The sequence below is a fragment of the Peromyscus eremicus genome, chromosome 1 (assembly GCF_949786415.1).
Source record: "Peromyscus eremicus chromosome 1, PerEre_H2_v1, whole genome shotgun sequence".
In the NCBI taxonomy this organism is placed as follows: domain Eukaryota; kingdom Metazoa; phylum Chordata; class Mammalia; order Rodentia; family Cricetidae; genus Peromyscus; species Peromyscus eremicus.
The window spans coordinates 54,033,805-54,060,785 of NC_081416.1; the positions used below are offsets into that span (position 1 = coordinate 54,033,805).

A 26,981-nucleotide genomic window follows, 5' to 3' on the forward strand; every position below is an offset into this window, starting at 1 on the left:
GAGTTCTGCTGTCATTCTCTGTTGGTGTTTTGATTTGTTGAGACAGCCCCCACATAGCCTAAGCTGGCCTCGAAACCCCAAGTGCTAGGACTATGGCTGTGCACCATTAGTTCAGCTCCCCACAGTCTTGCCAATTTCAACAGTACACAAGAGGTGGGTGGCCATGGGGTCCTTGGGGGGCCCCTTACAAAGGCTCCAGGGGTACCTCCTTGGCCAGGAAAGGACAACTGAGCACAGGAAGCTTTGGCACAATTAAACTTTTTTAATGCAGAGAACAGTCTTCACTCAGCCCCTCTCCCCACAGGTGAGGACGAGCTTGCTGGACTTGAGTGAACCTGTGAGGACATCTCACCTACCCTCAGCCAGGGCCAGGGCCGGAAGGCTAAGGCAGGGAGCTAAGAGGTCAGTGGGGCTCAGGCTCAGCAAGGCCCAGAGCAGTGCTGGGGGAAGGCAGACTGCAGCTCCGGGAAGCCCACCTGCAGTGTGGGATGAGCAGACTGCAGCTGCTCCACCCACCTCAGTATAAAGCCCACCCGGACAGACAGCCAACCACAGGGCGTGTCCAGGTCCCCGAGGCTGCAATGAGGCAGCTAAAGGGGTCATTTGCTAGTTCTGGCTTAGTGCTCAGTCCGGATCTCAGGACACCCAGACCTCCTTGGCTCAGCAGGGGAGGAGGGAAGGACGGTGATGAGAGGGTGAGGGAAGGGCTTGGGTTTTCCCTGTCCTGCTGCTTGGACACTACACCAGGCCAGAACCATGAGCTTCCTCTTACCAGCACCAGACCACCCCCGGTCACAGGGCCCACTGCCCACCCCAAGGCAGTCGGGGGCCCCAGAAAGCTGCCATGAAGGTTGACTTTAAGGGAGTACACTTCAGAGCACTCAGAGCAGGAGCTGGGATGACCTCCCCTCAGCCAGAAAGCAAACTCAAGCCCCAGGGGTCTGCTCTACGCTGGCTGTGAGGTGGACTGATCCAAGGCTGGAGGATAAGAAGGGGGGCAAAAATCACAGCTGTGGACAAGTGTTGTGGAAGTTACTGGAAATCTGGTCAAGTATGAAGTGTCACTTACAGAACAATACCTAGCTTATATATTTTCCTGGAAGACACTGTCTCTCACCCCTCCAGTCCCCACAGAGGTTAACGGTGGCTGGGGCTTCTACCTGTGGCCGCTGTGCTGGCTGGGATGTCAGAGACGGGGTGAGGAAGCAAAGGGAGGGTGTGCACCCCAGACCGCAGCAGAGGCACGGAGCAGCTCACCCGAGCACTAGTAGGAAGCAAGCCCCTGCCCCATGAATAAACCTCAGCCTGACACACACACTGAGGGAGCTGGAGGGCTCCTGTCCACACAGCCGGGGCTGCTGCCACAGGGGCGTGCCAGGGTGGCTTGTGAGAGGTGGTTCCCCAGTCACTGTTGCTGCCTGGCCAGGGCAGGGCAGAAGGAAAGGCCGGGGCAGGGAGAGGCTGCGTGTGGGGCTGTCAGACAGAGGAGGAGGCAAGAAAGAAGGCTGCCTCTAACATTCTATATTAAAAATATCCATGGTTCTTGTGCACAAAATCCCACTGTTCACATCCAAGCATCACCCGTGCCTCCCCGCTGAACCCTGGACAGGCTTAAAAGAAAGATGTGGTTTTCCTATTCAAGAGCTGAGGAAACACCGCTCAGTCTTTATGGACCTTGAGAAATGGTGACCCTTTCCCCTCCCCCAATCTCTGCCCCTCTGGTCCAGGCCCACATGGGCAGGCAAGGAGCTGGCAGGTAGAAAGTGCCAACAGCCCTGGGGTCGGAAGAATATGTCAGGCACGGCTGTCACTCATGCCTCCGTTTGGAGGGTGGGATGAGATGCGGAGGAAGGTCAGCGGGTAGCTCATGGCCCTCTAACTTGACCTTGATAAGATGGTTGGCCAGAGCAAACTCCTCATCATCCAGCAGACCATCCTTGTCCACATCAGCCAGCTTCCAGATCTTCCCCAGCACCGTGTTGGGCAGCTTGGACTTCACCATCTCCTTCTTGGCATTAGCGCCAGTGATCTTGCCGTTGACAGGAGACAGTGTATAGAAGATCTCATCATAGGTGGGCTTGTCCTTACCAACCACCCACTCAACATCATCGATGCCCTCGCCAGCCCCCTCGCCGTAGCCATGCCCAAAGGGCCCATTCATGGTGCCATCAAAAGCACCACCCTTCACAGCCTGTGAGGGCATCAGGGACTCCTCTTGGCGCACCATCACCATCAGCCGGGCTATGTCGTTGGCGAGCATGTCATCCACTGTATCCAGCAGCTTGGGCTTCAAGGCCTGGAACTTGCTGAAGTCCTGGGTCTGCAGGAGTTCCTGTGAGTGGAGGAGGAGAAAGGAAAGCCTGGATGGGGCAGCCTCCCAGACTCCAGGCACAGTGACTGAGCCAGGCTAGCCAAGCAGGGAGAGCGGGGCTCCCACTTCCCAGCTCAGGCGACTAAGCTAGGGCCACAGTGAAGAGTCACCCCAAGCTGAGTCAGCACATTCCCCTCTTTGGTGTCAGTGTCTCGACCTAGGTCAGCTCTGACTCAGGTGGGGAACTGGTGACTAACCAGCTGCTTCCTTTTGTGGTTCCCTTCAGAACCACGGGCCAGCACCACACAGCACTCAGAACGGTCCAGGATGGCCTGGTGACTGTACCTGCATCTTGCGCAGACTCGGGAAGTCGCCGGGGGAGATCTGGTGCTCCCGCTCGATTTTCTGGTAGATCTCTCCCAGGTTGTTCACCAGCTCTTTCTTCTTGCTCTCTTTCCCGAAGACATTGGGCATCTCCTTCTTGAGGGAGCTGATGATGTAGGCATGGACCTGAAGGGACAGGAAGCAGTGAGGCATGAGAGACCGGCCTTGGCACACTCCTCAGAACCTTCAAGGCCTCTAGTGTCTCAAGTTCCCTGCTTGGGTAGAGGGAAGCAGAAAGGTCAAAGTCAAGCTGAAAGTTGAAGCCACCATCAGAAGAACCCAAAGGCCTAAGAGTGACACACAGTTCTGACAGGACAGCTCACTGCCTGGGAATGGAATGCAGGAAAGGGCACTTGAAACAGATGACAGACAGTGATATTCTTGTACAGAACTACAATTCAGTTCGGCCTGTTTTTCTACCTGTGTTCTCCCTGTGCTGCCCTCTCAATAATACAACACACTGCAAGCCACAGAGAACTGTGTGGGAGCCTCTGCCCGACATGCATCTGTGCAGTGCTCAGGATTCCCAGCTGAATCCCACTTGAGCAATAAGCCACATGTCACCAGAACAGGCCTAGACAACTCAGGACCAGAAAATTCCATGAAAGCTTTCCTCAGCTCCCCTCAGCACATCCACTGCTCCCTACTCAGCCCAGGGAACAGCCTGGCCCAAAACCATCCAAGAGGAGCAGTCCTTCCCAGACCCTGGGGCTGGTGTCTAGGCCTTCCCAGGAAAGCCGTGGTAGGAGGTTACACAAAGCCAGTCACAGCTCTGCCTGCACAAGCCAAGGAATCTCTCTCACCCCAGGAAAAGCAAGCAGTAGGATAAGACGTGTCTGGGGCGGCACTGGAGACCGTAGGATTCCAGCTGTGCACTACCTGGCAGCTGCTTTAAGAACCTGGGCAGTCACATGAGTGTTCTCATGAGTTCCTTTCTCAGAACTGCCGAGCTCAGCTCATGAGGAGACCCTACATACCCAGACATTTGAAGATACTGAAAAAAAACCCAACCAAACAAAAACCCATCCCTGAGCCCTGTAAAGAGGATGGGAAATACCATACCCTTGCCAGCCTGGGTACCTGTGTGACAATGGTGGACACTTGGCCGGAGTGAAGGATAAAGTGTCAGCCTTGGTTGCCCCGGCCAGGGAACCCCCCAAATATTTCATGACTGGCCCTGAGGCAGGCAGGGGTGAGTACCTGGTGTCTAGTGTGTGGACACCAGCCCCAGCAGTGTACACTGCTGAGCAATGAAACAGGGACGGACAGCTGGGAAGCGCTTTTCAGGTCCTGAGGTGACTGTGTAATGGCCACAGGTACTTGGTGCCTGCCTCTCCTTCTCCACGTGCACCAGTCAGCTGTCAACACCCTACCCCGTGAGATGTCTCCCTGGAAACCGGGTAGCTCACACGACAGGTCTCTTGATCAGAGTCGACTCCTTTCAAGGGGGAGGCCAGGCAAGAACCTGCTTTGGTGTTCTGAGACAGTGTCTGGCTATATTGTTCGGGCTACTTTCAAACCAAGTGTTCAAAGTATCCGCCTGCCTCAGCCTCTAGACTAGTCTGACAACAGGCTCATCACAACATCTGCTTAGAGTCCATTTTTTTAAAAAACTGACCCATATGCTAAGCGTCTGAAGGGACAATGGGGACCTACTAACAGTGTCTGGACAGGGTCACTAGGCCACCATCCACTCCACGTCAAGTCTTCCTGTTCAAAGCGTTCTCCTGAGCCATCACTGAGCTGTCCCTCCCGTGACTTATGTAGGCGACCCACAAGGCAGAGCCTCGGATATCCTAAGGCCCACAGGCTGCACTCATCTTCACTTCCTAGCTCTGGCCATTTGGGGCTCTCACACAGGCTTAGCTGCCATTAAGGTTCCAGGGCTTCAAGTACCTCAGAAGCTGGTGCTTAGCCTGGGCATGGCCCAAATTCCCACCCAAGGGAAAGAAAGGGTGGTGGCCTGTGCAGAGAGCAGCCACCAGGGGTCTGGACTGTAGCATCCAGCACTGTCTGGGCCACGGATTGGCATCCATCATTTTTTCTAGCTACTCTTGTCCCAGCTTATATAGCAGTTCCACAGAGGCCTCCCTGGTCCCTTTATCCCACCAGGATGGCTCCCCAGTCCTCCACTCAGGCAGAACCCTATACCTACCCAGCAACACCAAATAACCAATGCTTCCACTTGACATGTGCGGTGTTCTCCCAGGAAGGCTTGAGTGGGGTCTGTGTGTCACTCCTCCCCCCGGGAGTCCCCACTGTTCAGTGCCAAGCTGAGCACACTAGCCCAACAAACCCTAGGGGGCTGTTGAAGCCAACCAGCCCAGCATATTCCACTTCCCAGTGGCCTCCTTCCTTCTGTAGGAACTTCCTGTTTGACATTGCTAAGGTGAATGCATGGTCTTTCCGTTTTCTAATCTAGGTGGGGCTTAAGCCTCAGAGACAACGGGCTTGGATGACACAGGTTAAAGACCTTCATGGAGAGCAGGCTGTACAGTGGGTACACACACAGGCAAAGTGACACGTTTGGTAGACTGGGCCCCAAGTGCCAGTCCCAGAGCCCCTAGGCCTATCTGGTAGTAGCCAATCCCCTCACCCACCCACAGGGTCTACCTTGGCCAGCCTGGCCCGCTTGATCAGGTCATTGAGCTTCCTAAGGGCAGCATTTCTGGGTAGAGACTGGATGTCTTTGAAGAGGTCCTGCTCCTCTGCCTCGAAGAGCTTCCGGTTGTCAGGGATGAGCAATGGGTGTGACCAGAAGGAGCCAATGTAGACTCGGACTACCTCGGGGGTGTTGATGATCTTCCCCAGCGACCACATGAGCGCTCCATACACTCTCATCAGCTGCTGGGTCTCAATCTGGTCAGCTTTGTTCAGCACCACACGGATCTTGTCCTCGTGATTTTTGAGGGCCTTGATAACTTCTGAGAACTCGTCTGAGATGTCCAGCTTGTGGGCGTCAAAAAGCAGGATGATGCGGTCCACACGCTCAGCAAACCACTCGAGGACAGCCGCAAAGTCATAACCTGAGGGAGGAGAGGACTGAGCATGGCCCCGAGGCTTCCCTAGCACTTCTGAGCAGAATGTGGCTTGGAATTTCTAGGCCAGGGGTTATTTTGTAAATTCCTAAAATGCTCTGATCTGAACAGTACAACAGTCCAAAGGCAGACTCATTGATCTCTCCTGCCTCAAGGGGTATTTTTACCCACATGACATGCACAGATGCTCAAGCAAAGCAAGCCACTAAGCTTATGTGACAGCTCAGCACAGTAACACACACAGAGACAGACTTGCCATTTGTGTGCCCGAACAGCAGTGACAATAAACAGCAGCACTCACACCTGCAGCTGCCATCCATCCAGTGTCTAAACAGCAGATCCTGTGCAAGCCTCTCATTTTTACAATAGGGGTCGGAAAGCTCGGGGACCAAAACTGGCCCATCACTTGCTTATAAAGTTTTATTGAAACAAAGGCACTCATTTACATGTCTATGCCAATTTTTGTCTGTAATAGCTGAGTTCAGTCGTTGCAACAGAAACCAAAAGGTCTTCAGAGCTGACAATACCAACTCCCAACCCTCCCAGAAGATCTATTGACCTTTGTTTTCCAACAAGCCCTCAAAAGTACCACAGACCACTTCCTTTTTCTGTAGGTCTTAAATGCTTCTCTAAACTAAGTTGCTGACCTGGGCAGACTCTAGGCCTAAATCTTACTCTATGCTGTTTCCTACCCCAATTAAAGTGACCCAAGGCCTGGCAGTGGTGATGTACACCCTTGATCCCAGCACTCAGGTGGCAGAGGTAGGTGGATCTCTGTGAGTTCAAGACCAGCCTGGTCTACAGAGTGAGATCCAGGACAGCCAGTGCTACACAGAGAAACTGTCTCAGAAAAAAAAAAAAAAAAGTGACCTGAGTCATCTATGACAGAGATATAACTGGAATTTCTCCATTAATAACAGTACTATTAGCCAGGCTTGGTGGTTAGTGCACGCTGGCTATCTTGGAAGGCAGAGGCAGAAAGATCAAGGTCACTACCCTTAGCTACAGAACAAATCTGAGGTCAGCCTAGGAGACATGCCACTGGTTCAAACGAAACAAAACAAAAACAAGGGTATGATTTCGGGCCAACAAGATGGTTCAGTGGGTAAAAGCATTTGCCACGCACGGCTGCTGACATGATCCCTGGGACCCACGGAGGCAGGAAGAGGAGCAGCTCTGGAAAGCTGTCCTCTGCATCTCCACAACTGCACTGTGGCGTGTGTTCGGGCACACACAAACAACATCTAAAAAACGGATGACTATGAAAAAGTGTATGAGCCTCTTGTGGTTTCCTTCCTGAGGCCTGGGATGCAGACGTAGCGGTTAGGTCCTGGAGTCCCAACCCGGGATTCAAAAAGAAAGCTCCATGTCTGACATTGCCCCAGCCTGTCATTTCCATATCAACTTAGGTCCGTGGCTTCTGGGCTCAAACAGCACTTTACTTTTCATCCTGTTTGACAATTACGCTTCCTCAAATGTTTTTTCCACTGCTCACCTTTTAGGAACACTAAGCAGAGCTGGGAAGACTGGAAACAGCAGCTCAGAGCCTAAGGAACAGCCTGACTTCTCCAGTGGAATCTGGACACTCTCCTTGGCCCTGGGTTCAGTCCCTGTCACTCAGCTAATATGCACAGGTCCCAGGTCACCCCAGATGTAGGCCAGCCCTCTGAGAACCACTAAGTACTTCTCAGAGAGTTGCCAAGACCCTGAAAGGTGAGCCGGAGAAGCCACTCAGACAGATGACAGTCCAGGACACTGGGCCAGGCAGGCTCTTGCCCCACAGCCTGCTCCAGCACTCTCTGGGAAAGCCATTCCCCCAAGCCCAACCTCGGGAGGGCCGCCACACACGCTTCAGACGGAGAAGGCAGGGGAGTGCAGAGGGAGGACAGTGTCAAAAACTGCAGACACTGAACACCCCCCATCGCGTTCACCAAGGCCGCTGAAACTGCAGTTGGGAGACAGCACAGGCCGCGGCCTGGCCTGGTCACTGCTCCCAGCTGTGTAGAGCCCCTGCGCTCTGGGGTAACGGTGTTTGGAGGTACTAGGCTAGACAGGCCAAGCAGAAAGGAAGCTCTGCAAAGCCAAACACTCCTGCCACCACCAGTCTCTTCGGGGTCAGTGGCTTCAGGCTGGACAGCAGCCAAGGCCACAGAGAAGTGAGTCTCTCCCACAATGGGATATCCAAAAGAACACAGGCTATGAAACGCGGCAGCACATTTACACAGTATGGGGAAGGCTCTGGGTTCAATCCCAGGCAGTGCCAGGAAAACCACAGACTAAAGTCCTAACAGAAGCCAGCCCAATGAGATGGCTCGGCAGAGAAAGGGCACTGCCACAGGAGCCTGGCGGTCTGAGTTTGATCCCTGTGACCCATGTGACAGTGGAGGGAAAGAACCTTCTCTACAAGGTTGTCTTCTGACCTCCACACAGGGATTTGGGCAGACTGCTAAGCAGCCCGGGGCTTCCTCCCAGGTGGGGGTACACTGCCCAGCTGCGGTCTGGGCAGAGAAGGGCCTCGTCTGTGGGTGGCTGCTTGAGTGTCAGAACTTCAGGTTTCTGTGCGCAGCTCCAGCAAGTGCAGGCACTGCATGTCAGCAGTCAGCTACTAGGACAGTCGGTTCCAAAGTACAAGGCCCAGGGCACCCTTGCTCCCTGCAGCAGGCACTCAGAACAGGGAGGGGACCCCTAAGGAGTGAACTGTCAGCAGAAAGCCGGAAGGGAAGGTCTAGAGCAGAACAGTGGGGAAGCACAGGCCAGGAGAGGTAGTAGCTACTGCCCAGGGCTCTCTGGGCTGCACCCCAGCTGACCCCCAGGGCCTGCCTGGGGCCCTGAAGCCTTCTGTGTGAGTTCTAGGAACACAGCACAGTGCTCAAGAAACGCTGACTCAGGAACTATGGCTCTCCTGGTCAATGAAGCGAGGCCTCCGCCCCTTCCCACTCACCCACTTGGCCTCATCTAAAACTGAACCTAATTCAGACAGCTGGGGCAGCAGCGAGGCCAAACCCCAGTTCCCGGGAACAGGGCACCCTGGGGTCCTACTGGCTAGGCAGCCAGAGCTACAGCAGGGAAGCTGAGGTCACCTTCCCAAGCCCTACCCAGCATGGCCTCAATCCCTTTCCCTCTGGGTGGGGGAAGGGCACACAGAAAGGAGAACCGGGAGAAGGCTCTGGCTGCTCCTCTTCCACAAGTCTGGTTCTTGGCCATCACTTCAAGTTGGTTGGGGTTTTTTTGTTTTGTTTTTCTTCCTTTTCTGGGAGGACAAGGTCTCACTGCGTAGCCCTGGCTGGCCTGGAACTCACTATGAGACCAGGCCGGCCTTCAAATTCAGAGCTCCACCTGCCTCTGCCTCTCAAGTACAAGAATTAAAGGCATGAGTCACCATGTCCAGTGCCTTTTAAGTCTTTTTCTTTTCTTCCAGGTGAAGGGGATTTTCCATTTATTTAATTATTTTTTGGCGTTTTAAGACAGGCTATTATTCCATAGCCCAGTCTGGACTCAAACTGGTGACAATTCTCCTGCCTCAACCTCCCGAGGGGTAGGATTTTAGGCAAGAGCTACCATGCTTGATTTCCTGTTCTCTGTGGAAAATACACTTTTTGGTGGAAGGGAGACACAGGTGATCAAACACATTCACCGGTTACCTAAAGGAGGGCAGCCATGTGACAGCACATGCATGGGACTAGATAACTGCAGGCCACCTGCAGGCCCACCTGGCACTCTTGAACCCAATGTCCCTCACTGCCCTCAGAGGTGCCTTATGTGGCTTTAGAGAGGAGACACCAGCTTTCAGGGGCACTGGAGACCACAGTGCGGTGGCAGTGTGGCACTTTCGAGATCCACACAGTGCCCCAGCCTCACAGCATACTGCCTGGCATGTGACAAGGGCTAGCAAAGCAATGGCCTCAGACTCCTGACACACTAGGTAGGGTCACATGTTTGTGCCACACACACAACAGCACACCCACAGCATAAAGGGAGCCATGTATCCACGAAGAGGAAAAGAAGGGCCTACAGGGGTACACTGCACTGACTGGCTGGACAGAGTGGACACCAGTGGACACCAGACACAAAGCATTCAGTCCGAGAGGATGGGCTAGGCACAGAAGACAACCTGCAGGGGAGGGACCTCAGTGGAAACCAGAGCCTCCAGATAAGGGACAAGCAGCCATGTCAACAAATGAAATAAACCAGCCTAAGAGGGCAAAGCCCACCAACCACGGACCCACTTACGAGAGGATGGCGGAGCCTGTGCTGGGACGGAGGGCAGGCTCTCAGTGTTTACTGAGAAGGTTTTGGGAAACGAAGAGTTCTAAGGCAGACAGGGTGATGGCCGCACAGCAATGGGAAGGCACCAAACCCCACTCAACTGTACCCTAAAACAGCACTTTATATACAGGTATAGTCTACAACAATTAAAGAAATTCACCTGTGATTATAAATGCATGCCTATAATCCCAGTACTTGGAAGGTAGAAGCAGAAGACTCAGGCATTCAAGGTCATCCTTGGGGAAATGAGCTAGGGCCAGCCCAGGCTCTATTTGCTTGTTTTTTAAGGCAGGGTGTCTTACTATGTAGACCAGGCTGGCCTTGAACAGAGATCCTCCTGCCTCTGCCTCCTGAGTGCTGGGATTAAAGGCCTGTGGCACCACACCTGGCTGATATTCTGTCTTTAAAAAAAAACAAACCAAAAAACCACACACACACACACACACACACACACACACACACACACACACACAAAACACAAAAAACAAGGGCTGGAGAGATGGCTCACGGTTAAGAGCACTGACTACTCTTCCAGAGGACCTGGGTTCAATTCCCAGCACCCATATGACTGCTCACAACTGTCTGTAACTCCAGTTCCAAAAGATGTGACACCCTCACACAGACTTATGTACAGGTGCAGGCAAAACACCAGTGCATAGAAAAAGAAATAAATTAATTATAAATAAAATAAAAACAAACACAAACACAAAGTCAAGACTGGCATGGTGGTGCACATCATACAATCCTAGCACTCAGGAGGCTGAGCAGGAACACAGCAAGTTTGATGCCATCTAGGAGAGTCTCAAAAAATTAAAACCCAGGGCTGGAGCGATGGCTTAGCAGTTGAGAGCACTGGTTGCTCTTCCAAAAGATCCAGGTTCAATTCCCAGCACCTACATAGCAGTTCACAACTACATGTAACTCCAGTTCCAACAGACCCAACAGCCTTCAAGAGCACCATACAGGCACGTGTTACACAAATATGCATACAGACAACACACACACATACACACACACACAAAAAAATAATAATTCTTAAAAATTAAAAACCAGGGGCTGGGGAAGCAGCAGGAGTAGAGAGGAGGCGGAGCAGAGTTAAGCCTCAAGGGAATACTGAGGCTGCTGAGAGGGTGATGGGAGCCGAAGGCCAGCACAAGAGCTGTTCCCAGCAAACTCCCATAGGCCCACTGTGTGCAGGGAGCCCAGGTCGCTCCGGTGCTGCTGGCCCATCTACAAGTTAGTTGACCTTCCTGACAAGAGGGGGATCAGAGGTGGGGTCCCAGCCTATGATGAAGCACCCCACCCTACAGCAGCACTCTTCCAAACACAGGTAGTTCCAGTAGCCAGGGAAAGTTGCTTCACACATTCCAAAAATTTCTAGAACATAAAACAATGGAGTGTTTGTCTCCCATACACTCTTACTTCCTGTCATTCAAACTGAACGGGTCTCATTATTTCTCACCAAAGGAATCCATCACAGTTTCCAATTGCACTGGCCCTGCAGCAGGAGCCCAGAGCTGGGACACGTGGCACACAGAGGACTCCTCCTCATGCTCAACTTCTTAGGAAGGACCACTCCAAATAGCACAGAGGTTAAGCAAGGGGCCTCCACCCCTAGGCATCTGCCCCAGGGGAACAAAAGCTCAGGTCCACATCAAGTCCTGTACACAGATGTTTCTGGTAGCTTGATTCAACACTGCCTCAAACCAGAGGCGGCCCAGACCCCGTTCTAGAGTGAAAGAAACAGACCAAGGACTGGGATGTGATGTGGCCCAACCAGTGCGGAGCGTCTCTGAAGATGTGAGGATCTAGGATCTGATTCCATTTCTAAAGAGACAATCATTTTTTAAAGGCACAAACCCTCGGCCTTCTCAAACACATGGATAAATCTCAGAAGTGCCAGACTCCACCAAAGAAAATAAATACTCTGCCTGATTCCATTTAAGAGACATTTTGGAAAAGGCAAGCGTAAGTTTCAAAGACAAATGTCACTGAACTACCCAGGACAGGGAGAGGGACTGCACAGGGAAGTTTTCCAGTTGAGGGGTTCTCTATCCTGGCGGCAGGGGGACACGGCTGTTGCAAAAAGGGTTGACCCAACACATGCAAGGTAGCCCTAAGTACATCTGACCTGAAAATAAGTGACAGTACAGGGTTTGGGGAAGGGCAGACAGACTCTGGTAGGACCCACATTTCAACCCTGAACCCTAGACTCAGCAGGCAGCTGGGCCACTGGAGTAGGCCACTTGCCCTCTCTGAATCCCCAGTCCCTTCTCTGTAACATGACAGTCAGTTCCCTCCTCCAAGACCACTGGAAGGGTTGGGTGTAGTGCATGCCTGGCAGCTAACCAGCACTCTGTAAATGTTTGCTCCTAGTTATTTCAGACATTTGCACTGAGCCCAAGAAACTCACATCTGATGGATGAGTAGGCAAGGGTAGCTTCTAAGGTATGAAGAATGCTGGGTACCCCAAATATAAACCCAACATTTGCAGGCACTCAGGCCAGCTGCTCCCTAGCCCGCCACCGACTGGCAGCCTGGTGAACAGGTGCCAAGGCCAGCACAGCCTGGTACGACGCCTCCACAGGCAGAGCCGGCACACCCACACCAGAAAGCAAGGCCAAAGCAGCATGCTTGCCTAGAGAGGGGGAGACAGGGAGGGATGGGGGTTGAAGGCTTTGGGCCTAGTCAGCCCTCAGGGGGCTGTGGAGTCTGAGGAGAAACCCAGCTGAAGCAGTGTTGCCTAAGGTTCCTCTCAGAGACATTACTCAGAAAACAGCAAAAGTCTGGGAAACCCTGGAGTTTTCAGTCTCCTTATTAACTGGCTGATATTTGCACACTTAACTGTGTGCCAGGCATTAGGTAAGAGCCCAGCACACGGAAGTCCCTGTCACGGTTACCAACAATCCCAAAGAGGGCCATGTGTTATGGCCACTTGGCTCCTGCAGTTCTAAGCTGGGAGCTAAACCTGTGTCATCCTGTGTGGGAGGCACAACCAAGAGGGGACAGCACTGAGCCTGGCCCCGAGCTTCTGGCAACCCCGAAAACACTCTCTGGTCTACAAAACATCATGAGAAGGGCTGGAGGCTGTGCGTGGCCAGCATCTCAGGAGATGGTCAATAGGGCAAAAGAACTACCCATGGCGTAGGCCCACTTCTGGGTCATGGGCTCTAGGATGCACGGATGGGAGTCTGGGCCAAAGGTCCTATCCAACCTCTAGGAACAGAAGAGCTTAGGTGAAGCCTGAGAACCATGACAGGTGTAGGAAGGCAAGTGAGAACCCAAGAGAATAGTCAGCGTGGCCTTGAGCTCTACAAGCCTTCCATGGACAGCATGAGGTGGCTTCTGGCTAGAGGCAGGGTACAGAGGGGAGACAGAAGACAACAGAGCCACTCAGAGCCCTCGTGTTTGCTGGACTAGGGTCTGGCCATGGTGGCCTATGTTTCCAGGAAGCCCAGCCCAGCACCAGCCTCCTCAGGGTCGGACCCCTCCGAGTCCACGCTGACAGTTTCTCTGGGCTACAACGCAGTATGCACAGAGCCCAGGTCTGAGTCTTGTGCAGACACTAGCCAGCTGTGTGTCCCCCAGGCTCATCTCTCAGTGCTCCTCAGATGGAGTTCCTCATCAGAAAACAGTGGCTTCCTCCTATACATAACTGCAGAGATAACAGAGGGGCACATAGATAAGCCAACACGAGCAACAGGGCAGGCACTAGGCCAGACAGGATGCCACTAAGCCAAGCTGAAGCCACTCTCTTTGCTGATCTAATTTTTCTGGGGTCAAGTGAGGCACCAAAGTTACAGCAAAGCCCACAGTCACACAGTGACAATGGTAGGGAGGGCACTGCCATGCTCCCTGGCACTGCCCACAAAGGACTGACATGGGCAGACCCCAGGCCTAGGCACAGTGTGATTATGTAGTGGTAATGACCCTGGAAGCCAAGGGCACCAGCCCTACACAGCCCTGGATGCCCTTTGGGTCCGTTATCAGTCACACGAGTAGCACTCAGGAATAAATGGTGCTCCCAAAGGCCACCTTACCCTGCTGACACAAGAGAATGTTATCTTTCCAGCTGCAGCAGATAAGCAGTGTCAGGCCAGCTGGGCCTGAGACCCCAAAGGGACAATTATCAGGGTCCTAACAGAGCTCGAGCAGCTTGACCACTTCGGTCTATGCCAGCCCCACTTATCTTTCTAGACTGAATTTCCTGCACATATGAGGGACCACGAGGGAAAGAGCCGAAAGTTAGGAGGGGCTAGCCGACAGGGTGGGACTGGACCCAAAGGGAACAGGCAACGCTTTAGTACAAGCGGCCTCCACAGGGCTGTCGTGTTTTCCAAGAACAACCACCAACTGCAGCAAGGCCCGTCACTCACGTCACATGCTCCTCAGGACCCATCTTTCTGAGGGAAGACATCTGCTTTCCATGGGACACGCTCCCTAGCTCTGGCCTCCTCCGTGCACAAGGAAGGACTGCTGGGTAGGGTCTGTGAGAGGGGGCTCCTCATCCCTAAGCTTGTGACCGTCTTAGAGTCCACACTGAGCGCCTCTAGCCATATGATCATTTCACTCATCCTCATAAAACATTCACCCCCAAACCCTAACTGGGCCACATTTAAATGGGGATTGCGAGGACTATGGAGAGGAAAATGGTTTAGAAAAACTGGTTTCATCTTGGTATTTCACTGCAAAACCTACCTTCAATCAGAGGGAGTCTTCTGAAATAAGAAGAACCTGGTTGCAGGGACCCATTAGCCACCTGGAGGGCCCAGCAAGCCCACAGGACTAGTGTGCCATCACCTCCACAGGCTACTGAGTGTGTCCTGTCTGAGGACTCTAGTATCCTCTTTAGCCCCAACCAAAACACTGCTGGGGGTGTGGTATGGCTCAGTGGTAAGAGCAATGTTTCCATCTCCAGCACAGGAAAAAAATAAAAATCACATTCTCAAAGCATCACTTTGGTGGTTTTCCCCAGACACAAGCAAGTTCAGCTCCTGCCATGTCTCTCTGCTAACAGGAAAGGACATACCCCTGTGGCCCCAGTGGCCCCAGTGGCAGGCTGGGGATCCCAGGGCATAAAGTCCAAGCCACTCTGCCTAGAAAACACTGAGGACACAGACAGCAGACGAACACCACCACGCTGAGTACTGGCTGCCTCGGAGCTCCTTTGCAGGAGCTCACAAGGGCTCCTAGAGCCTCACCCTTCCCATTCCATCCCTTCCTCCAGGCCTGAAGGCCTCACACTGCCTTACCAGAAGGGCATTCTGGCAAGATAAGCCTTTGAGGGTGAGCTATTGTCTCTTATCTGAGGCTGTGTTCTCACCACACAACTAGCCTGCTGGAGTCTGGCTCAGCCAAAAGATAAGTCTGTGGGCCTCAGACAATGGCCAGCAAACCCGGCCTAGTGTAGGCCGGAATGGGCTCCTACTGCAGTTCTCTTACTTAAGAGAAGCTAACTTGGATTTTCCAGCTTTACTCTGGCTTTGGTGAAAGAGTTACTTCTGCGTTCCCTTTATGAGCCTACAAGGACCACAAGAACCCCAAACCCTGCCCCTCACCAACACCCTGAAGGTCCACGAGCAATGGTGTTCGTTCTAGCAAGAAAAGTGTAATGCATGCCAGACATGGCAGCGCACATCTTTAATCCCAGCACTCAGGAGGCAGAGGCAGGTGGATCTGAGTCAAGGCTAGCCTGGTCTACAGAGTGAGTTCCAGGACAGCCAGAGCTACATATAGTGAGATGCTGTCTCACCCTCTACCCCACAAAAAAGAAAGAAAACGCTTTCTTTTCTTTTCTCTTTAGTGATGAGAACTGAACCTGGGGCCTCACGCATTCAAGGCAAAGGCTCTACCACTGAGCTCTATTTCCAGTCTTTCTTCTCTGTGTGTAGTACACGTTAATGAGGGTGTTCGTGTGTGGGGGCCAGAGGTCAATGGCAGGTGTCTTCCTCTGTCAATTTTCCGTCTTATGTTTTGCAATAGGGACTCTCACTGAACCTGGAACTCACTACCTCGAATAGACTAGCGGGTCTCTGTCCTCTAATACTGGGTTACAGGTGTCCACAACCACAGCCAGCTTTACTGGCACAAACTTGTGTGGCAGGCATTTTGCCAACTGAGCCATCTCCCCAATCCCCCATCTTTTTATTTTGGAAAAAGATCTCACTAACTTACCCTGAGTCCACTCAGTAGCCCAGGCAGGCTCTAAGCGTGTGATGTTTGCTCCCATCCCCGAGTAGCTGGGGTCACAGGCGTGTGCCATCTGCTCAGCAGGTGTTCTCTTAAAACAGGCTGAATAGTGACAGCAGTAAAGAAGAAATGTGGCCCCTACTTTTTTGCAAAAGGTCTCAAAATCTGTTCCCTTGAACTTCTAAGAGAGTCATTCTCCTAAGAGTGGATGAGGCTAAAGCTTAACCAGTGTTAGGGCCACTTGTAATCCGGGCCTTTGGGATGATGAGACAGATGCATAAAGAGCTGGAGGCCAGCCTGGGCTACGTGATAAGACCCTGTCTCAAAACAAAAGCTGAACCGGCCACGTCTAACCTGATTAGACAGTCAGCTCACTGCACTGCAGTCTGTACACAGCCCCCACCCTGCTGGCTGGAGCCCCCACAACCCTAGAAAAGAGACACCACCTAGCACAGCCACAGCAGACACATGACTGCTCACAGGCCGCTAGCTTTAACAGCCCCACCGCAGGGCAAGGGCCAAAGGAAAGGGTTCGTCAGCGAGAACAAAATGGTGCTTGTAGATAGAGTCTGAGGAGGGACAGAACCCTCCTGCCTTCGTCCCACCAACCTCGGGAGTAGAGTGCTACACCAGCCTCTGGTGTTTCTCCCTTCTCTTTCTTTCAGACTTTTAAATTACATTTGAGTGTGTGTGTGCCTGCCACAGCACGCATATATAGGTCAGAGGATAACTTGTGGGAACTGGTTCATGCTTTCCATGACATGGGTTCCAGGGACCCAACTCAGGTTACCAGGCATAGTGGCCTTTAAACATCGGGCCATTTCACTGTTTCCTCTTTTTTTTTTTTCCTTTCTCTTTCTCCAGCACTGCCCCTTGGCTGGCTTTCTTTCCTTCCTTCCTTCCTTCCTTCCTTCCTTCCTTCCTTCCTTCCTCCCTCCCTCCCTCCCTCCCTCCCTCCCTCCCTCCCTTCCTTCCTTCCTTTCTTTTTGAACCCAGGGCCCAGTACATTTTAGCCCAGTGCCCTCACAATGAGCTACATCTCCAGTGAGGGTATTTCACTTCTTCCTTTGCAGTGGCTCACTCCACTTCTGGCCAGCCCTCAATCTCTCCTAGAAGGTATTTCAACTCAATGGCTGGTGCCTACCCCTCTACCAAGGAGCCAGGGTTAAAACAAAGTTGGGCTCGTGCTAAACTAGGACCTCAAAGCAACATGAGGGACAGATCAGAGGATCCCCTAGCCTCTGTGGTCAGGGTGAGACAGTTCTCCTTGAGGCTCCAGCCCCTCTTGGAGATGGGGGTCTGTTTCTGTTTCTAAAACAAGGGTTTCATGTCACCTGAGCCAGCCTCAGACTTGCTGTGTGACCGAGAATGACCCTCCATCAATTACTGATGTTCTTGCCTCTCTTCACCCCAAGTGCTGGAATATAGGCACGTGCCCCCATGTTCTGTCCACTCTGTACTGGGGACTGAACCCAGGGCTTCTGCATGCTAAGTGGGGACTCTACTGACTGAGCAACATCCCCAGTCTCCCAGCCCCTCTTTGAACTATGCTGGAAAAGGTGTTATTTTTATGTTTATGGAAATAAAGTTCTATTTCATAAAACAAACAAACAAAAAGCCTAAAACATTTGAAAATGCATGGCAAAAGCTGGCCAGAGGTGACGTAACTGGACTGGCCAGGGCACCGACCGACCGAACGACCAACCGGAACCTAGCAGGAAACCCCCTGCACTGGCAGATGGTCCCTGGGAGGCTGATGATCAGCAAGGGCTATGCAAATGGAAGCAAATTCCCACTGCTGCTCAGGCAGGCTGCACACAAGTTTCTCCTTTTGCCTGGCTGACGAGCTAACTAGGAACTGAGAGGCACACAGTTCCCACGCTGAAGGGACAAGGGGTCCAGGGGTCAGCCAGTGCTGGCTGGGATGCTCGGGTACAGAGATCAGGCAATTTCCTGCCCCTCTACTTCACAGCCCGAGGCCCAAGCCTCAGTGGGTTCAAAAGCAGCTGGCTATATCCAGCATGGACCGGACTGTGATCTCAGCTGGGCCACTCTGGTCACCTGAGCACAGGGAGGCAGCTGTGGCCCCTCAGGTCACCACTGTGTAGATAAGGTATGAGGTAAGAAGTCTGTCACCTGAACACATTTATTCAGAGCCTGGGGCTGGAAGGAACCTGGAGGGCAACATGGGGCGTGGCTCTCCAGCACAGAGCCTGGTTACCTCGACTGATTCGCTGCTTCTCTCCAGACAGGATCCCAGGAGTGTCAATGATGCTGATGCTGTCCAGGACTGGGTTGGGCAGCTGCGCACACATGAACCTGCAGGAGAGCAAAGCCAGGGAGACATCAGCGTGGGGCTGACACTCATCCAGGTGTCGTGGGAGGGCGTCTCAGCCTCCCTCCCTCCCTCTGGACAAACTAACTGGAGATGCTATCAGAAGGTCCAGCTTCGGAACAGCAGCACTTCCCTCCCCGTCACTCTCCTCCCCCAGGGTTCACAGCTCAGCTTCCCAGCTGCTGACTCGTTAGTGAAAGCTGCATGAGCCCAGACAGTGCTTCAGTTCTGAAGGGAGACAGAAGTGTGAGACTGAGACTTTGCAATTCCATCTTAAAATTTTCCCAGGTACAGTGTTGCACACCTATAATCCCAGCACTTAGGAAGCAGAGGCAGGAGGATTGATGCTAATTAAATTCTAGGACAGCATGGTCTATACAGGAAGCCCCTGGCTCAGTGGGTAGGAACACTTGCCACCAAGCCTGATAACCTTAGTTCAATCCTCAGAACCCACAGGAAGGAGAAGGGTGACTCACTGTCCACTGATCTCCACAGCGCTGTAGCATATAATTCTAACACGGAATAAATAAGTGCAAAGAAATAATAACACAGCTGGGCACGGTGGTGCATACCTTTAATCTGAGCACTCAGGAGGCTGAGGCAGGCAATCTCTGTAAATTCAAGGCCAGCCTGGTCTACAAACTGAGTTCCAAGACAGCCAAGGCTACACAGAGAAATCCTGTCTCAAAAAAATCAAACCAACCAAATAAACAAAAAGTCAAAAGCCCAGAGGTAGTGGTGCACACCTTGAATCCCAGCACTCAGGAGGCGGAGGCAAGCAGATTTCTATGAGTCTGAAGTTAGCCTGATCTACAGGGCAAGTTTCAGGCCAGCAAAGACTATACAGAAAAACCCTGACTCAAAAAAAAAAAAAACAAACAAAAAAAAAATCAAAACAAAATAACAACAAAAAGAAAAAGAAAAACCAACTACTTAGCTGAATTCCCACACACTAAAGAAGAATGGTTTTTTTCTCTGTGTGTGTGTGTGTGTGTGTGTGTGTGTGTATGTGTGTGCACGCACCTGCGCACATGGAGGCCAGAGATCAACCTCAAGTGTCTTCCTCTATCACCCTCTGCCTTACTGAGAGAGACTCTCTCACTAAGCCTGTAGCCCACAGATTAAGCTAGGCTGTCTGGCCGGGGGCCCCCAGAATCCACCTTGGTGTCTATCTGCTCTCCCACCCCAACCCCTTGCTGGGATTGCAGGCCAGCAATACGATCCTGTACCCAGAGTTTTCAGGGGTGCTGCAGCTCTGAACTCAGGTCTTCACCTTCCTCACTGAGCCACCCCCCAGTCCCTGGGATGGCTACTTCCTGCTACTGCTCGGGCCAGCTGCTTGTGAAGGGACTGCAACGGGCCACCAGTCGTCAGCAGTGTGGAAGGAGTGCAGATACACCATTCTCTAAAAGTCAAAACCAACCTCGGAAGAAGAAACCACAATACAGAGGGGAGCCCTTGATGAGGCTATGCTATGGACCTGTGTTCCATGCTGAACTAAGAGTTACCAGAGCAGCTATCAGCTGTCTAAAAGGGTGGGGTTCTTTAGTGGACAAAGAAAGGCTCCTTTCAAAACCTCCTTATTATGAGCAAAGGTATTGTGAGCAAAGAAAATACAGACCCACGTGCCGGGCGGTGGTGGCACACGCCTTCAATCCCAGCACTCAAGAGGCAGAGGCAGGCAGATCTCTTTGAGTTTGAGGCCAGCCTGGTCTACAGAGTGAGTTCCAGGACAGGCTCTAAAGCAACACAGACAAACCCTGTCTCGAAAACCAAAAAAAAAAAAAAAAAAAAGAAAGAAAAAGAAAATCAGACCCATTGTCTGCCAGACACAGGTTCCAAGCTGCCCTTCCGACAGTGGGGAGCCCTCAGGTAGATGAAGTGTCTCCTGTGGCCCCACACCCCCAAATGATGAGGGTCAGTGTCCTCACAAGCTGGGGGGACAAAGTGAAAGGTACTGTCTCCAAGTGCAGCAGATCCTACTGCTGCTAAGTCACTGCACACCAGACCTGACTTTCTTCTTGCTTGAGAGGAAATGTCTAGACTCAATGGAGAGTGTATAACAGAAAAAAAAAAAAGTAACATACACAAAAAGGCCCCAAAAGGAGCATCTGCAGGTCCAGGAGAACCTACTACTCCGCAATACCTAGTAAGTGTACAGCAAGAAAGGCGGGGGCAGTAAAAATGCTTCCCTTGGCAACAAGGATGGAGACTTCAGTTCCTGGGACAAGTGGGTGGGTTCAGTTATGCAAGGAGGAGCATTCACAAACCACTCTGGGGATTCCTTCATGCCTGCCTCCATCTGTTCCTCTCACTATCTCTGAGGAGCACTCGGGATAAAAAGGCTAACAAGTCAAGTTCACGACTCAATGGGTTGTTAAGAGTTCCAGGAAAAGCAGTATCAGCCAGAGAAAGCCCCCTTTGTTGTGCCCTCCCTGGCCAGAGGCATCGTGCTCTGAACATCCTGACACAGCTCCGGCCGGTCTTGGACTACACCAGCATTTTAGAGACCTCTGGAATTGGGGTGTGACAAGGAGGAAATGTAAGTATAGTTCTTGGATCCCCTGGACCCCATGCTATCAAAGTGCCTGTCCTTTGCCAAGGGTTCCTCAGTTCTTCCTTTTGGGGGGACAGTAGTAGTGAACGCACAAAGCACAAAAAACAGGCCATCATCATGGCCTTAACCAGCAGGGCCTGAGTTTCATGGGGGTAAATGGTGTGTGAGATCTTCCAGCTCCTCAGCTCTGCATTTCCAAAGGTGGGAAACTGAACAGGGCCAAGTTCCCTGTTTCAAAAGGTCTGCCCTCACAATGAAGTGAAGACATAGGACGGCAGTGGTTGGAACAGAGAAGGCTCACAGGAGTGAAGGCTCCTGTCACTCCTGAGGCAGAGACCTAATGCACGAATGAACTCTGGTCCAGTAGCCAAACTTCTCACCAGACCAATGGCTCCCACCAACAGGAGTCTGAGCCAATGGCCTACCTACAGGTGCAGCAAAGCTCAGACATCCTTAGGGAAAGGCTGCCGGCTAAGGGGACCAGAGCATTGTACTCAATCCAGGCCTGCCAAACACCATCATCAAAATCAAGGCAGGCTGCAATTGCCTAGAAGGGACAAAAAGACAATATTAAAGGTCAGGTCCCTGCAGGAGGCAGGCCTGGCAGCAGGCGAGCTCTAGAACAAGCTGGCCCGGCTGTACGGCTGGACAGTGTCTGTAGAGGAATGTGCTCACAGGGCGGGGACCTGGAAAGCAGGATTCGGATTCTTTCCTAGGCCATTCCCCCAGGCTGAATGCAGACTTCGAAAGGCATGTAGACTCACTCCTTGAAAGAGGGAGCACAGAGGGCAGGTCTGTGAGTCCCGTCATGCCTTCTGGGGGTGGAGGCCGGGATGCCCGACTGCCTTTACAGAAGTGATCCTGGGGGTTAAAGCTCCTCAGACAGGCAGGCCACTGTGATTCACAACATCCTGAGGAGCTCAATCTCGCCTCATCCTTTGAACTGGTGAAACCGAGGCACATAAACACCTCTCAACTCTATAGTGAAATGTAGGAGTCTGCTCATTTCAGGGGTCTCAGTGTTACCACTCCCTGAAGTCTCTTGAGTCAACACTGACTCGATATGAAGTTTCTCTGAGACAGGGTCGTCTCATGTACTCCTGGCTGGCCTGGAATTCACTTAAGTGCTACTTTTAGGAGGGATGTCGAGACTCCATCATCCCCTGCCTTCAATGGGGGCTGCCCTCCTACACAAAACCACTGGTCCCTGGGGATATGAAGCACAGAGTGAGACACACACCAGCAAAGGGAACATATAAGTCTCGGGTTTTCCCCATGACACTTAAAAAACAGACTCCAGCAGAGAAGGAGGGAGATTGAATTGGTTGCTTCCAGAATGAGGAACTCTTAAGAAAGTGAGGACGGTAAGGGCTCATCTTCCTAAGGCGGCTCCTGGCTCTGTGGGAAGGTCGGGGGTCTTCGAGGGGGAGGGAGTCAGAGTTAAGCTGATAACCTGGAAGATCCTGGGGGTGACTGAAGCCAGAAGAGTGGACGATGCCTATTCCCCAACACCTGGGTAGTCACTGGGACGCAACAAGGCCACTGTCCCTGGGAGTGGTCGCCTAGGGTCTGGCGGGGGCTCTTGGAGACAAAGGCCGGCGGGGGCAATGGCTGCGGGGGCCCATGGCGGTCCTCGCGCCTGGAGAGAAGGGGTAGGTTACCTGTTGAGGAAGGCGTTGCCGAAAGCGTTGAGCTTGCGGAAGGGGCGCCGCGGGTCGACGACGAGCGCGTTGCCCGGCACCACGCCCTCGGTGGGGCCGTGCATGACCGCGATGAAGGAGTCGGTGGTGGGCTCCGGCCCGATGCGCATCCCCGGGAAGTCCTGCTCGATCAGGTGGCGGATGAAGGTGGTCTTGCCGGTGCTGTACTGGCCGACCAGGAGCACCATGGGCTTGTTGTCGAAGTCAGCGTCCTCCAGCGCGGGCGAGTGGAACTCGTGGAAGCGATAATGCTCCTCCAGCGGCAGCAGCTTCTGCGCGTACAGCTGCCGCAGCCCCTCGGCCACCGTCTGGAAGAGCTCCGGCTCCTTCTTGCGGCGGGCATCCTTGCTCACCCAGCTGAACATGCTGCCGGAGACTGAGCTGGCTGCTGCGGGACGGAGCGGCGGCTGAGCGGGACGAGGGCTCGCGGCCGAGGAGGGGCCGGCCGGCCGGCGGAGGGCAGCGGGGCAGGGGGCGGGGCGCGGCCCACACTGCGCAGGCGCAGGCTCGCGGACCGGCGCGCAGATCGCGAGAGCGCCCTCTGCCGAGAGCCGCGCCCGCTTCGCCGAGCGGCCCCTTTATAGGCCGGAGCCCGGCGTTCCGGCACGCAGGCCGCCGCCTCGGGGCTGGCCGGAGAGGGGGCGGGGAAAAGTCCTCCAAGCCCGGCCCCACTCGCGTGCCACGTCCTCCCCTGCTTCCCATTGGTTGATTTCAAATCTCGCGAGCCCGTGGCTGCGGTGCCCTGGCAACCGCACCTGTTTTGCTCCGCCCCTCGGGGCGGGGCTCGCGGAAGTGCTGCAGTTGGCCGTGCCAGGGTCTAGTGCCAATGTGTACTTGGTCTGAGCACCCTCCAGCACCAGCGGACTCCTGGGCACCCCAAACACCTCAGCTGTGCTCCCCAACCACAGTGCTTCCACCGGCTCGGAACCCCAAAAGCATCGGGTGCTGCCTCTTCTCCCGCTTCCCTACCACACACTCCTCACCCCTTAGTCTTTTAGCGGCTCTGGGGAGAGCCAGGACGGCGGGGATAGGAAAAGCTGAGAAAGTAGAGGACAACGGGAAGAGAGAAATCGGTAAGGAAGGCGGAGGAGTGCGGTGGGACTCCACTCAGGCAGATGGGAGAGGGACCCAGCAGTGGACACAAGTGAGGTGCCCTGGTGGGGAGAGGCCATGGTCTCACCGAAGAGCTTTCATCCTCCGAATGGGGTGAAGAAATCGAGGCTTTCTGGCTACTTGAGTTTTGAGGAAGTGAAATCGGAAATTCCCCTTGTGAGGAAGAGGGGGAAATGTTGGGCAACAATGAAATGTTGTGGGAACTTAGGGGAAATCAAAAGCCCAAAAACTTCCGCTTTCCTGTCAGGGACACCACCAGTACCATCTTTTGTTCCGTTCTGAGTCCCAACCTCCTTACCAGTTGATGGCTGTTTCACGGGGCTCATGCCCCCGCCATCATCCCTGGCCACACCTAGGCCCCCTTGGCTGTCTCTGCTGGTGAGAATTTTCAGTGGGTGATGTCAGAGATTTGGGGACTGATTGTTAGGTAACCAGTATCAGGTCGCCTAAGTGGAAGAGGATCTAAGGGTTGTTGGAGAAGTCTAAAATGAACCTGGGGAGTTGGTACTGGTTGACACACCTATGTGGTCTCAGCTCTTTGGAGAGCTGAGGTTGGAGGATCACTAGAAGCCAACAATATGAGAGGCCAGCCTGGGCAACAGACTCTGTCTTAAAAATATATCTATTTATTGATGGATTAGGCTCGTCACTTAATGATAGAGCACTTCCCTGGCATGCACAAGCCCTTGGGGCCCATCTCCAGCACCACTACAACAAACAAAAGCCTGGGGTCCAACTTCATAGCTTTGAGAGATTTAGAAGCGTGGGGTCTGGACACCTATGTCAGAGAAGAAATCAGGAAGGGAAGAGAAAGCACCGGAGGCCCAGTGGAAGACAGAGATAATGTACTGGGGGGGATCTGAGTCAGGTGGGATCCCGAGAAGGTGAGCTGGGGAGGTTTGGTCATCCACTTCAGAGATCATTGCCAGAGGAGCAAATTCCAACCTGTTTGCCAGCCCAGGACCCTGACTTGAGCTTTGATCTGGAGTTTTTCTTTATGGGATGGGGCTGTGAGTGTGCCATGTAGAAGTCAGAAGACAGCTTCCAGAAGTTCTCACTTTCCACCATGTGGGTCCCGGGAACTGAACTCAGGTCACCATGCTCCTTGACAAGTGTTTTCTCCCTCTGAGCCATCTCGCCAACCCTCACTCATTAGCATTCTATTCATCCATCACTGTAAAACACAGAAGCCATGGCCCTTTTTAAAAAAGAAGCTCGTGGGCAGGGGCTGTCGCCATCGGATGTGTGCCAACTGGTGACCAGGAGCCTCAGGCAAACCCAGTCCAGACTTCCTCAGCCAGCCTTAGAAGCTCAATGATTCTGCCTCCTACACAGCCTAGATGAGGGGTCCACCCCGGAGATGTAATTTCAGGGCTGGTCCAGAGAAGAGCCGGAGGCTGAGGATCCTAAATGAGGTGGTTGTTTAGACATCTGAATAGCTTCATGGCACTCTCTCTCCAGCAACACTCACACTGACCGGCCATGGTTTCCATGTCTCCCCAGAGCCCTGTGTACTGAGAAAACCCAGCCCCAGAAAACGAAAAACAAAATGTTCCTGGGTTATTTATAAATGAAACGAGATGTGTGTTCGCTCAACTTTGTCCAAGGAACTGAGGGTAGGAAAAGGGGTCCTCACCCTTCCTCCTTCCTTCCCTCATCGAGGCTTCCCCAGGTGCTGGCTGCCTTCCTATCTTGTGATGGTCCCAGATTGTGAAACCCCTCATTTCCCTCCCAGTTTTCAGTAGGGCACTTTCTGTTTGGTGGGAACGTGTAGAAAGTGAACAAGCAAATGACACTTTTGGTTCCTCCTGCTGTCTGCCTGGGTCCAGGACAGATGGGCAAGATTCAAATATTTGCCTTCTACCTCACAAACTCTGCCCACTGCCAGACACACACACACACACACACACACACACACACACACACACACCCCTATGAACTGGAAGAGCAGCCATTACCCCAGCAGAAATCTCCCACTTTCTTGCCCTCAGTCTCCTTGGTCCTCTATTGGCTTGTTCTAAGAGGGTGATAGCAATATCCCCAAAGACATTTTTTTTTTTTTTTTTACGGGGGGAGCGATTTTTTTAAGACGGCCCTGGCTCTTCTGGCCTGGAATTTACAGAGATCCACCTGCTTCTTCCGAGTATGCACCACTACACCTGGTTATTTTTGAAAGAATTTGTGTATGTGTGTTTTGTCTACACGTATGTCTGCACAATACGTGCATGCGTGGTGCCATTGGAGGCCAGAAGAGGGTATCAGATCCCCTGGGACTGGAGTTAAAGGCACTTGTGAGTTATCATGTGGGTGCTGGGAATCAAACCCAGGTCCTCTTGAAGAGTAATCAACTACTGAGCCATCTCTTCAGATCCAGCCTTGCCCCCTTTTTGACACATGGTCTCACTATATAGGCCTGGCACTCATTATGTAGACCAGGTTGGCCCCCAACTCAGAGATTAGCCTATCTCTGTTTCCTTAGTGCTGAGATTGAAGACAACTTTTGAAAAAAAAAAAAGTGGGGGAGCTTTTCTCCAAATATGGCAAAAGAATTGGACTGGGAAAAGCCCCAAACATGGGTTTCTCCCTGGCTGAGCAGTGGCTCATTCTTTCCACTGAGGAAGTCAGCGCATAAGCACAGACTTTTGCTCCCACAGTTAAGAGTAGATTTGGCAGCAGACCAGTTCAATGAAAAAGTAAACAGGGCTGGAGAAATGGCTTAGCGGCTAAGGGCACTTGCTACGCAAGCATGAGGACCTACGTTCAAATCCCCAACACCCACAGAAAAAGCCTGAGAGGCAGCTCTTCCAGAGGACCCGAGTTCAATTCCCACCACCCACATGGCAGCTCACACCTGTCTGTAACTACAGTTCTAGGGCTTCTGATACCCTCACGGAGACGTGCATGCAGGCAAAACACCAATGCACATAAAATAAGAATAGCTGGGCAGTGGTGGTGCATGCCTTTAATCCCAGCACTTAGGAGGCAGAGCCACTATATAGTGAGTTCCAGGACAGCCAGAGCTACATAGTGAAACCGTAGGGCAGAGGTTGAGGAGGCTGTAACCCCAGTGTGTGGTAGCAAAAACAGG

The 26,981-nt window shown here is 52.8% G+C and overlaps 1 protein-coding gene across 3 annotated transcripts; it reads right to left on the reverse strand.

The window, feature by feature from the left end:
• Positions 1–242: 242 nt before the first annotated feature.
• On the reverse strand, positions 243–24,287 carry Ehd1 (EH domain containing 1). Of its 3 annotated transcripts, none has more exons than XM_059262298.1 (7): positions 24,192–24,279; positions 23,961–24,046; positions 22,742–23,165; positions 18,410–18,507; positions 5,309–5,721; positions 2,657–2,821; positions 243–2,332 (listed from the first exon to the last, which is right to left on the reverse strand). In XM_059262298.1, the coding sequence occupies exons 3-7, from the start codon at positions 23,143–23,145 to the stop codon at positions 1,808–1,810; spliced, it is 1,605 nt and encodes a 534-aa protein (XP_059118281.1). In that variant the 5' UTR covers positions 23,146–23,165; positions 23,961–24,046; positions 24,192–24,279; the 3' UTR covers positions 243–1,807. The 3 variants fall into 3 exon arrangements, with proteins under 3 accessions (XP_059118281.1, XP_059118276.1, XP_059118271.1); XM_059262293.1 differs by having other exon boundaries at positions 22,742–23,168; XM_059262288.1 differs by lacking the exon at positions 23,961–24,046 and having other exon boundaries at positions 22,742–23,168; positions 24,192–24,287.
• Between the last annotated feature and the right edge of the window lie 2,694 nt (positions 24,288–26,981).